This window comes from Dasypus novemcinctus, chromosome 13 (assembly GCF_030445035.2).
Source record: "Dasypus novemcinctus isolate mDasNov1 chromosome 13, mDasNov1.1.hap2, whole genome shotgun sequence".
NCBI classification, from domain to species: domain Eukaryota; kingdom Metazoa; phylum Chordata; class Mammalia; order Cingulata; family Dasypodidae; genus Dasypus; species Dasypus novemcinctus.
Genome location: NC_080685.1, coordinates 84851318 through 84864507, shown reverse-complemented (window position 1 = coordinate 84864507; position 13190 = coordinate 84851318). Strand labels below are relative to the sequence as shown.

Below are 13190 nucleotides of genomic sequence, written 5' to 3'. Positions count from 1 at the left end.
CTGTATTGATTGGGAAAATGTGAAACAGGATTTTGGAAAAGGGATCTAGAATTTTAAAATTAAATAAAACTCTTCTCAGAAAATTTCTGTAAGGGACCAGAGAAAAAGGAAGTCTTACACACACAAACACAAACATGGCATTAGAGAAAACTGTAGCTCAAAACTGGCTTTAGCAGGGTTGAATTCCTTTGGCACAAACTCCCTGAATCTCTGAGACCTGTTTTCCATAGAAACGCTCATTATGTGTTTCAGTCAGAATTAATTGAGATTTCTTTTTATTCCTACATGCATCAGAATCATTCACCAAGGGGAAGTTCTTATAGAGCCATTCCCAGAATCCTCTTATGATATCTGGTCTCATTAGAAGATCAAATAGTTCAACAAAGTGGGAATAATTTTCTCACCATTCTCATGTGAAATATTCAAGACACAGGTGAGAGAGAAATAACTGAAATAAAAAAATACTATTTTCTTGACTCATAAGCACAACTCTCAGCTTACAGGAGGTCCTGATTTCACACATAATCTCCAAAAACACAAGGAAAAAGTCCAGAGTATAGGCCTTTTAAGACAGATTCAGGGAAGCAGTCATGGCTCAACTGACAGAGCATCCGCCTACCATATGGACGGTCCAGGGTTCGATCCCCCAGGGCCTCCTGACCCATGTGGTGAGCTGGCCCATGCATACCACATGCGCAAGGAGTGCTGTCGTGCGCAAGGAGTACTGTCCCATGCAGGGGCGCCCCCGTGTAGGGTGCCTCACGTGCAAGATGTGTGCCCTGCAAGGAGAGCCACCCTGTGTGTAAAAAACGCAGCCCACCCAGGAGTGACGCTGCACACACAGAGAGCTGGCGCAGCAAGATGACGCAACAAAAGAGACGCGGATTCCCAGTGCCACCTGATAATGCAAGCGGACACAGAAGAACACACAGCAAATGCACACAAGAGAGCAGACAACAAGGGGGAAGGGGAGAGAAATAAATAAAACATCTTTTTTTTAAAAAAAGATTCAGGTTTAAAAACTAGAAGGTACATTGAATATAAGGCATTATCTCAGAAAACATTTCTAATAATTTTATAATAAGTAGCTCATCTATCATCTGGTTATGATTCTGGTGCATTCATTCTCTGTCTATCATCACAAACATACATTAAAAATAACCCATACTGAAGCAGATGTGGCTCAAGCAGTTGAGCACCCACCTCCCACATGAGAGGTCCTGGGTTTGGTTCCTGGGCCTCCTGAAAAAAACAAAAAACAAGCAACAAGCAAAACAAGCAATAAAACCAACTCAGGGAAGTTGATGTGGCTCAGTGGTTGAGTGCCAGCTTCCCACATACAAGGCTCCCAGGTTTAATCCCCAGCCCCTGACACCTTTAAAAAAAAAAAAAAACCCACACTGAATAAGGCCAGTATCAAGTACAACACAGGATATAACTGTATCTAGCCATTTTAGCTGCTAAGCACAGCCCATGTGCTGTTTCTGTACCAGATTATCCCTGAGTGAACTGTGCAGACAGAGTAAGGCACTGGAGAGAGCTTCGGAAACTCTTTGAAGGGCCAGAAGTGCCAGCTGGTAGACCCCACTACACCGAATGGTACCCCAGTGAGCTGAAAGAATTACTGCAGCTTTCTAAAGGGACTCATCCACTCCAAGGGGTTTGTCTGGGCCCAAGGAAAATCTGTCTCACTGATTTTAGTGATGAGAAATTGGATGGTGGTGATAAATTTCTGATAACCTGATGATTTACTGTAGTTTCACTTGCCTGATTTTTTGGAGTCAAAGATTACACTACCTATTGATGTGTGTGTATTGGCAGGGTGGGGGGCTGCACAAAAGGACTGCTTTTTTGAACCTGAGTTTTCAAGTTGCAGTTCTTCCATTCAGGAATTGTATAGACTTGCAAAGTGACATTCACTGCCTCAGTTCCTTCACATTTTGTAAAATAAGGAGATGGGGCCAAATTGATTTCCATGTCCCTTCCAACTCTGAAAAATCTGTGGTTTCTAAGAGTGGAATATCTTTTGATGCACACGTACTGTTTTGAAAGCTATTAGTTTCAGAGAACTAATTTCATCTTTCGCATACCATTATTTTAGATAGACCCCAGAACTGTGTGTAGAAAAATGAAACAGCTCACTTACATGTCCTATAGCCCCTTTTCCCCTTCCCCTTTCCAGCTCTGAATTCCATGATTTCTATGAGTGAACTATTTTAGAAGCTGAGAGTTTGGGGCTTAAAATCTCCTCTTTCTCATGCCATTATTCTGAATGGAAACCAGAATATCCTTTTTTGCACCTTGCAGGTGTGTAGAAAAACAAAACATCTCACCAAAATGTCCTCTAGTCCTTCTTTTCCCTTAAACGGTAAACAAATGAAATCTATATTCTCTCTTGTATACCAAGAGGATAACTTGCCCTGGTAGAGAGAGCAAGGACCCATTTGCAAAATTGCTGTATTCTCTTATTACTCTCCAGGAGCAAATATGTATCTTTGCATCTTCAAGTTGTAGAGGTATAAGCAATCTGCCCTGTAAGTAGATCATATGTTGAATACTTTGCTGGGAAGTTAACAAGAAAACAGACAGATGTTTAAAATGAGAACATTCACCTTACCAAATGATATTTGAAAATCAAATTTGCAGGAAGACAGCATGAGGCTCAAGGCTGCGTGTTTCAGAGGTGTTTTGGATGTCATGCTGGGAGGAAGAGGCCCTTTTTAGGAATTCCTTAGCTGTGGCAGGTAGGCAAGCCAAGTGGTTGGCCCACAAAATCTTCCCTAGAGCAGGGTATCTTGAATTGCAGGTCATGCCTCATTAGAGGGTCACAAAATCAATTTAGTGGGTCATGAACAGAATTTGTTAAAACATGAAAAAAAATTAGAATAAGGGAGAAGCGAATAAAAACCACCAGAGTACGTGGCCTACAGAAGGCCACATACTGTCTACTGACACTTTGGTTCAGTTGTGTGTGTCTCTATGTATGATGTGTTTGTAATACCAAGTCCCAGCATAAAATTCATTTCTTACTGCAGGTCATAGTTAAAAAACCTGGAAGCCAGTGCCCTGGAGAAATGCACTGACATGTACATGTCTCATTACTGGCTTCAAATGTTCTGTTTCTAACAGAGTCAATTTATAAATGAGGGGGAAAAAAGCATTCTTCCAAATGGGAAAAGTCACTGCACATACCACTCAATCAGAAACAGAATGGGCATCACTACCCTAAAATCCTCAAGATTGAGGAATGAACAAACAGAAGGGTGGAATGAAACAATGGACCAAAAAAATTATCAGTATTGTAGTAATAGAAGATCATGCAACACTGATATAAAGACAGTGGTTATCAGAGGTTCTGAGGGAAGGGAGAAGGAACAATAGGTATAACATGGGACACTTCGGGACACTGGAATTGTCCTGCATGATATTGCAATGACAGATACAGGTCATTGTACATTTTGTCAAAACCTATAAAGTTGTGCCATGTGAAATGTAAACCATAATGTAAACTATAGACCATGGTTAGTAGCGATGCTTCAATATGTGTTCATCAATTTTAACAAATGTACCACACCAGTGAAATACGTTAAAGAGGGAAAGTGTGGGAGGGGGGAGGGGTGGAGTATATGGAAATCCCCTATATTTTTGATGTATTATTTATGTAATCTAAAGTTTCTTTAAAAAAAAAAAAGAAAGTCACTGCTCAACTCTATATTTAAACTCTCCCAAAATTATTCTGGATTCTACCTTTTTTGGTTTCTGAAAAACACTTAAATTGAATAGTTCAATGTAAGCCCAAAGCAAACTGCTAATGGGTCAAGTTTGTCTTTCTCTCCTGGGAGGAAATTCCACCCCTTATAGGTGTCCCTAGTGTTTGTACTTTCTTTCTCTTTCCTGTTTCAAAGATTATTCTCATGAAAGACCGTACAAATGCATTAAACAAGAGTATAAATAATCAATAATGCCATAAAAGAACCTCACTATAGAATTTAGGTACAAGGGAAAGAAGGGAAAGCATATTTGAGGAAAAAGTGTATCTTTCCAACACTCTTGAAGTCCTACCATCACTATATATGTTCGTTTTTCACATTTCATTTTTTACATGTAAGGTGTATTAGTTTCTTTCCTTGTAGATTTGTGAAATATATCCTTAATCTCTTCAGCTATCTCTATTTTTTAAAATAATTGTTTATGAAATTGTCTTATCATAAAGAGAGGAAATACTGTGTTTCACTCAACTTTGTATTCATGTTATATCCAGCTTACTGCCTGGCAAATTTTAGCCCTTCAACCATTACTGACTGGATAATGACTGTTAATTGTTATACAATTATACGCCTGTGGTAATAGTTTCCTAATGTCGAACTAACAAAAGAATACAACCACACACTTTTCACAATGCAATAATGACCACAATTTTAAAACAGCACTGAATTATTGAGCATCTAGTATATGCCATACTCAAGGTACTCATATACTCGTTTATTTCTTGCCAAACTTCCTCAATATAAATATTGTTATTCCTCCTTCCTTCCCCCGGACACGTGTATGATTTTACAGGTGAGAAAACTAAGGAACAGGGATAATGACAACCTGCCCATGAAGACCATGAAGTGCTTACCAGCAGGCTGGTATTCTATCAATTTATTTGGATCACTACAGATCAATTTTTTTGTTATTTCCATGAACAAATCACAGTGCTTAATGAAGACTGCTGCAAAACACACTTGTCCATTCCTTAGACCATTTACACCATTATTAGCAGTAACCCTTTAAATTAAAAATTGACATTGTATTTTTCCTTCTCTTGGCAATTTTAAAATCTCTTCTAATTATCTTAGGTGATCAGAAGACAACAGGTGTTTAGCAGCCACATCTCCCCCAACGACAGCAAAATGAAGAAACTGCTTTTGCAACAGATAGACTTAGAAATCAAACCCAGGAATTGCTTCTGTTTTTAAAACCATTGGCCACCAAATGCAGTTTGGTAGCCCCTTTTAGATTCCAAATGTCTAACTATTAATCCAGCCTTAAATTCCAGGAAATAAAATATTTATGTAGATAAAGAGATCCTTTTACAAACCAGTGCCATGTTTGCAATAAACCAAGCCATTAGAATCAATGACAGGCATATATATTGGGAAAAAAGCCTCATCCAAGTAGACTATCATTCACCATTTACCCAGTCCCTGTCCAATGACAGGTTACATCCTATGGGAATTTGCCCTGAAACAAAGCCTTTATCAACCTAATGTCAAGGTAAGCAGGTAGTAAATACCTACTTGATATTACTAACCAGTGGTATCAATTACATTTGTTTAGGATCTAAACATAACTCAATAGTGGAATTTTTTTTTCCTTTGGAAGAAACTTTCAAAGTCACATCATAATGTAGTTCTTTCCTTGATCTTTTTTTTTTTTTAGTTTACGAGATGTTGTTTCACATTGACTTATATTTTCTAGCCATAAGCCATCTGAGTTAAAGAGAAAAAAGACTAATTTTATTATTCAGAAGAACCTCCAGGTTTCCTATATTTTAGGATAAATGTCACCCCCCCCCCCGCCCTGCCAAATTAAGAGCTACATACAATAAAAGCCACTTAAAGTTAAGGTGCAATGGTCCTGAAGTCCCAAGGTCTTAAAATGCTATATAAACCACACAAAGAAGAAAAATAAAGAAAATATATTTTATGTAGCAAGAATATATTAACTAGGAACACAGGTCTTTGTTGAAAGGGATATTATAAGTTGTAGTTAATGACATACCTTGAGTTCTCTGAAGAAGATACTACTCCTGGCCCATTCAACAATGGAGAAGAGAGTCTGATCCGCCATTTTGCACATAAGGCCAAACGTGCTCAGCTTTTCATGCTTGCTTCTGTTAGCTTGTTCTTGCTGCAAGTAAGCCATGATTTTGCCCTGCACTTGAGGCTCATCTGGCTCACACTTCAAAAGTTCCAGTATCAGATGTGGGATGCTGGCCGGGGAGCTTGTCTGGTAACTATCCATATAGGAATAGCCCATGATCGACTCGGGCGAGCTGGTGTAGGGGTCTGGGTACTCAGACTTGATGGCTCGGCTAGGAAAGTGACCATATGTTTGGTAACCTTGCAGGCTGCCATGAGGTGGCATTGTCATGCTAATGGGGGATGTGACGAAGGGACTTCTGTCATAGTCTGTAGGTGGCAAGGCAGCATGGTTCAGAGGTAGGCCTTTGGAGGCAGAGTGGATGTTCTGAATTGCAGAGGAGATGGTCAGGTCAGAGGGCATTGCTTGGATCACCTGAGACATGGCTTCTAGCTTAAGTCCATTGGCTCGGATGAGGGCTTTTTTCTGTTGCTTCAGTGCCCTGTCTCTCTTGTACATTGGCCCGAACTTATTCCTTCCGCCGCGCATTCGGTCGGCCCTTACAGCTGTTGAAAAAAAAGGAAATATGGGTGTATAAATAAGATGCAAATTATTAGCATTCTCCCAGATCAAAACACTATTTAAAACTGTTGAAAACTGACCAGAAGCGGTATGTGTGTGGTTATTTTATGACAATAGGCCAGAAAGAATCCAGGAAAAAAAAAAAAAAAGCCATGTCCTCTCTATTTATGAATTCTTTCCTGCAAGACTGTTTGGTCATCAAAAAAATATTTTGAATATGTAGGGACATATTAACCCTTTGCTGGGCTAAAGAGATTTCATATTTTTTTGCAGCATATGATAGATATTTCATATTGCTAAGGTAAAGAGAATCAGCAGTTTTTTAACTAATAAAAAAATATCAGTTTCTACTATCTATGCCAGTTATCCTGTAATTCTCTAATGGAAACCCAAATAGCTGAGAGGAAAAAAATTGAATAACACATTTCTGGATTAAATTGTGAATATTTACTCTTAGGATTTCTTTCTCCCTTGAAGCCATTTTGGCTACTTTGTTGCAAAAGATGGGGCACATGCTCTACTTGGAGAATCATTTTCACCTGGACTTGAGTGCTCATCAGCTAATCACCAACTTTAGTTTTTAATTTAAGCAGAACTGAACATATTTTAAGCAATTTCATTTCAGAAGCTGACAAATGAATCTTCTGCCATGGTGGTGTGCGGAGTCGCCGGCCATGACTAAGTGAGTCGTTGTCTCCAAGCCCATGCTGGCCAATGGCAGTTAAAGGAAACCAGTGACCTCTGAGCTTGGTCATGTTGAAATTGCTGGAGGTTAAGTTTTTGAGCTTTTCATCCTAGGATTAGTATAACATTAAAAATTTATTGTGAATGCTAAGTATCCAGAGTATTGCACAAGATCATAAAGAGTTTTTCATCTGGATAACTTACTGAATATTCATTCAATTGTTTTCTATCAGGTCTAAGAATGTATGAGTATGTACCACAAGTCACATGCAATTATGAATGCATACTTTTTTATGTAAAGAAATGCACTCTTTTTCTTTCTGTCAAAAAAAAAAAAAATGACATGAAATCATATCACTTTATTTTTATCCACACTTCCTCTTCGTAGCCTTACGGTATAGTTAACATCTTTTACAATATTTCACTGTTTCAAAAATTATAACGTTATTGGTAATAAAGAAATTAATAAACGTGAAGTACTTCCTTTCTTGATCTCTTCTTAGTCCTTATGATAACCCAAGTGGCTATTTCTATTGGAAGGAGTCTATTAGCAACTCAGCAGATTTGAATTTTTTGAGTATTTCTCTCAAGCTAGAATTCCATATAACAGAATCCAAACAAATATAGCCTGTACCTCACTGATCAAATAAGTGTACTCTTATATCTGGCACCATCACTGATATGTGCTCTTGTTATTACTTTATTTGCAGTATATTTAATCTGTGGAAAATCAGTATGTCAGAGGCTGAAAAACAACACACCAAAATAGTCCACAAACTACAAATTATTTACAGCAGTCACATGTTAACTTTACAGCCTGCCAGTCTGTGCATTCTAAATACAGATTCTGTTCTTTTTAATAGTTCACTAATTTCATGTTTTCTGCTTCTCAAATTTTTTATTTTGCAGACTCACTTATTATCTTCAAAATAAAAGGGAAAGGTGCTTTCCCACACTATTAAAAACGATATAATTGACATGAGAAATTCCTTTTCACAATTAAAAGCTTTAACTCTTTCAAGAGTTGTGAAATGAAAAATAACATCATGACAATTACACCTATTTAAAGAGACTGACATCAAACTTTTTCTAGGGCATCCTTATTTGAAATCCTAAAGATTTTTTAAACATATTTTTGCAAATTAATCTTATTTGTTCCCAGCTGACTCACTTTAATCTTGTATTCAATGGACCTGACCTTTTTCCTGTCAAATGCACCTGCTCCCCAAAACAAAAACAAAGACAAAATGAGAGGTAGGGGCATCTACGATCCTTACATTTTTTTCCTAGTAGATTTCACCAGAGTTTAAGTGGGACTCAAGATTATTCTACAGACAAAATGTGAAAAGATGGTATATCTTAACATTTGTGTCCATTGTGTTAAAAAACTAGAAAAATAATGTCACCATGTTATAAGCACAATTTCATTCTAACCCTCATGTCCTTGCAGAGTTTAAATAGGTCTTTAGAAGAGTCTTACCTTCTAGCTTCATTCCAACACTTAGACATTTTTGAAATCGACAGTAAGGGCAACGCTTTCTCTGTGTTTTATCAATTTGGCAGTTCTGGTTTTCTATACATGTGTACCTTTTATTATTTTGGACTGTTCGCTTAAAAAATCCCTAAAAGACAGAGAAAATAGTGAGGTATATTATAAATCTAGCACCCATCTCCTCTATTGTTTCATTTCAAGAAAATCACAAGCAAATCTTTTCACTGTAGTATTTGAGCTCTTGTGCAGTTCTGTGGCTTGTTTTACATTTCATCAAGATCAAGCCTCCAAAATAGTGCCAGGCCATAGTAGAGATTTTTCTGGCATCCAAGTTACATCTCTGAAGGATTACATCAAATCTGGGGGAGATTTGACTACATGCCATTTCATCCCAACAGTCATAGAAAATACACTTTATATTGACCAGTGATTTTTTTTTCAATCTGTTTTCCTAGTAACCTTCACGTTCCAGAGAGAGGTACTCATGGAGATTTGCGTTGTTTTTAAGTACTCTTATACAATTTCAGTGACAAACCACTGCGAAATGCCAGTGGAAAATTGAATAGCAAAACACCTCAGATCTTTTACAAATGTCAACACTGGATGGTTAAAAGTAAAAGGATTTAAGGGGTAAAAGAGGAAAAATGCTCATAATACCATTGGAATACTTTCAAATATGGGAACTCTATTTTTAAAAAGGTGAAACTAATGGAAACGGAAAGCATCTATCAGGGAAAGCTATATTTTAGCACACAGAGTGTATGCTTTCCTTATATTTCATCCAAAAGAATTAATCAAAAATAAAATCTGTAGCTTTAAAACATAATAACAACTCTATCAGGTTAGTGTTCATTGTGTTTATCCTGCTAGCCATAAAGGGAAGGAATCTTACTTTGTTATACAGAATGAAGGGATTTTCCAGGCAGTAGTTTAATTGTGCTGAGTTCTCTATTTTTAAAAATATTCTTGGACTATATAAGAGGTCTCAGATAAATCTATAAAGTATAATGATATTAGTAATGATACAGAACATTTAAATTTCCTTGTATTTAAATGGATCATATATTTGTGAAAGCTACTCTACTACAAACTAAGACCTGGTTTCTTACTTTATGACGAAAATTTCAAAAAGAATCTTAAAAATTATTTTTGGAATAAATCAGGATGAATGCAGTTGGAATTTAGATTTTTATGTCTGGATAAAAAAGGTTTAGATCTGCAGCACAGAATACTATCAAGTGAAACTGTTTCTGGGTTTGGGAAATACTTTATTTCTTTCTCATGAACCACAATGTTTTAAATATATAAGTCAAGCAAAATCAATATTTAGGATTGTTAGGGAAGCCTTTCCACAGCTACATCACTTTCCTACAATAATGTATTTTAAAGCCACGAGACTGGCAAAGTTTTCAGAACAGCATAAAGGTCCTTGCCTTTTGAACTAAATCAGACACATCACTAAAAATATCATCTCCCCAAAACTATTTTTCCCCTAAGACTTTTTAATTGAGTCTAAAAAAGACAGCTTAACTGTAGCTTTAAAAAGGCAACCCAACAGTTTATTCTGGTTTTGAACATTATGTGTATCAGGCAGCAGTGTATGAGCAGACCTTGCAGCTTTCACAGGTGAGAAGCCCATAATGGTACCCGGACACTTTATCTGCACACACGGGACAGAGCTCTTCAAGATCTTCATCATAGGAGTAATTCACCATTTTAAACTGAGACACTGAGACAAGAAGAGAAACGTATACACATAGCCAATTAGTGGACTATATAGGTTTTAATCCTGCAATGAAAAGCTTTTTGGTGATTAGTGGACAGATATCACCAGGTAAAACATAAAACAAAAATAAATTTTACCCAGGTCATAAGTAAGAGAACTATTTTTACACAGTGAAAGTAAAACATCTTTTGACTTCAGTGAGCATGCACTTCATATTTATTAATTTAAAAATAATTCTTTTGTTATCATTTTAAACTGATCCTGTTGAACACAAGTTTCATAACTCTGCAAAGCAACAAATCAGAATAGAGACGTGAACTTCATAAAGAACTCAAAATTTCTTTTAAATCCCTGTAACGTTAAGTTCCAAAATGTTTTTGCCTAAGAGAGAAAAACAAGCATACATACACATTATACCTCCACTCTTAAGCTTAAGTTTGCTGCAAGTACACCTCATTTAAAAGGATAGCAACAACTGCTTGCAAACAAAGCTTGGCAAAGGAACTGACACCCCAGAAACTTGCTTCTCAGCAGTAGCCCCACTTCTACAACAGCCTGCGGCTCCCAGCGTTCAGATCTGTTAGATTAATCGAAACATTCAGTTCCGTATTGACAAGACGCCTGTTCTGGACACTTTCATCTCCTCACGCTTGAAAATCTCCTGTGAAAATGAAAAGAAGGAAAAAGAAAAGGGAGGACGCCCGGACAAAATAAAACAGAAGAGGAAAAAGATACACACTAGGGTTTGGTTTCGTCGCAAAGTACTAAAGCCCTGTAATGAATTTCACATGTTTCCGATCATCATTGCAAAAACATAAACACCTCGAGATCGCCCTGGTAAAGAGAAATCGGGCCGCGGCGACCGACGGCTCACAGCCGGGATCCGGTAACCGCCTTCCTCGGGACACAGCCCCGCGTAGGCGTCTCTCGCAGCTGAAAGATGGGTCAATTATGGACAGGAAGGTCAATGGTCAGGAGACCCCAGGAAATACCTGATCCGGTCCCTCCCTCAGGCTCCACGTCCACGCGGGGGCCAAGTCCCTGAGTGCGGGATGCGAGTGGGCGGGCACGGCGGGGTCCGAGGACAGCGGGAGTTCTGCGCAGCCCAGGCGCCGCGCGCACCCCTCCCCGGCACCCTTTCGTGGAATCCGGTGCGTACCGGGCGCTCCCCCCCTTGCTCAACCTTCGGCTGCACCACGGCGCACAAACACACAGCCAAGTTTGTTTTAAGTTAATCAGTAGCATTTGCAGGGGGCGGGGGGAAAGGGGGGATTCTTGAGGGGATGCAGAACCGACCGCTGGGGAGGGAGAGAAGTTTCCTCTAACTTGCTTACCAAAAGAGAGAAATAGTCCCCACCCCACTGCCACTGTACTCGAGCATGGCATCATGATCTATGGATCGTCATATCATAACTGTGCATCACAGTGGCCTCCTTGCGAAGAGTTTGTTCTTTCAAAATAAAGGTTATTTTTTCACTACGGATTCGGAGGGCCTCCGGAAAGGGCCGAAGGGGGTCGCTTGCAGTGCTTTTCGGCTGAGGGCAGAGTGACCACGGACTGAGCTGAACTGTCTGTCTTTTCTCAGTCCCGGGCTGGGGTTGAAACCGCAGTGAGATAGCCAGAGTTCGGGGGAATCTTGGGAAGAGGTTCCAACAGAAGCAGGAGTCTGGGCAACATGATATAGAAATAAAGAGATGCTGGAGAGCTGTCCTCTGGGCGTGCCAGCCTGGGGTCCAACGTTCGAGTTTTTGGGAACCTGGGGGTTCGGGGAGGTTAGGAGTATGAGAAATTCGTTTATAGTTCCATTACTCCTAAAACTCGTAACAATCGTCTCGAGGCATTTTTTAGGAATAGGTGGACTTGACCAAATGTGTTCTTTTCTACCTGCCTTTCCGCCAACAGAGTAAGTTCTAACTTCGCATCTAAGGAGCATTGAGAGGCAACCGCTTGTGGCGGGGTCGAGGCACACCTCAGGGATCCCACACGAGGCACACCTCAGGGATCCCACACCGAAAAGACCGGAGCCGGGAGTGGGGAGCGCTTGGGAAATCCAAAGACAGATGCCTGCGAGGCCCGGGTAACTTTCAGAGTTTCCCAGGGATCCTGGTGTAGCCGAGTTGGGCGTTTGGAGAACTGAATCCGTCAGGGCAAAGAAGTCCCCGAGCTCTGCCTAATGTCAGACTTGAGAAAGGAGAGGCGGCGGCGGGACCTGGGAAAGCGAGAGCCACCGAGAGGAGCCCGGAGAAGCTCCCTCTTAGTTGGACGCGCAGCGCTGTCCCGCGTCTCTTTGTGGGCTCCCTCCCACGGTTCAGACCTGGGTTCAAAGCAAGCTTGGGAATGGGGTTCCAGTTCCCAGGGGCTCCTTCCTACGGGCAGGCCGCGGACCTGGAAAGAAGTCGTGCCCAAGGGCTCCCCAAGCTGCCTTCGACCCCCAGGCTGAGCGAGCGGCAGGAGACTTCTGCTCAGCCCTGGGCACGCCGGAAGGCTAACCCCTCTGCTTTGGGGCAGCAGGGAGTGTCAAGAGGGTCCCTCTTGAACTTCACAAAGAAAATATTTCCTCTTGCCCCTAAATAAACCCTTACTTCTGCCTCCTCTACTTGTTTTGGCGTCTCCCTGTGCTTCCTTTCCAGAGGTCCTCAGAAACGCCCGCACCGGAACAAGCAGAAACTTTCCTTTGGGACCCAAGAATTGCGCCGGCCGCTGCCGGCAGCCCAAAAGAAAGGCCCTGTCCGGTGCGCAGGGCTGAAGGACCCCGGCTCCGCTTCCCCGCAAACTCCCTCCAGCGCCCTCACTTGCCCGGAATCCTAGATCCTGGGCGGGAACTCCCCTGGGGCCGACCGGGGTCCCCTAGGGGCCCGC

At 40.4% G+C, this 13190-nt stretch overlaps 1 protein-coding gene across 3 annotated transcripts in view; it reads right to left on the bottom strand.

The window, feature by feature from the left end:
* NR5A2 (nuclear receptor subfamily 5 group A member 2) overlaps nucleotides 1–13190 on the bottom strand; it is a 148173-nt gene that overhangs the window by 121940 nt on the left and 13043 nt on the right. For 2 of the 3 annotated variants that reach the window (XM_004458088.3, XM_004458089.3), the window contains 3 exons: nucleotides 10216–10334; nucleotides 8594–8735; nucleotides 5767–6413 (listed from right to left, as the gene is read on the bottom strand). In XM_004458088.3, coding sequence (XP_004458145.2) covers nucleotides 5767–6413; nucleotides 8594–8735; nucleotides 10216–10334 — 908 coding nt within the window. Of the gene's footprint in view, nucleotides 1–5766; nucleotides 6414–8593; nucleotides 8736–10215; nucleotides 10335–11323; nucleotides 11455–13190 lie in introns of those variants that run through there. The other variant, XM_004458090.3, reaches the window with a different exon arrangement.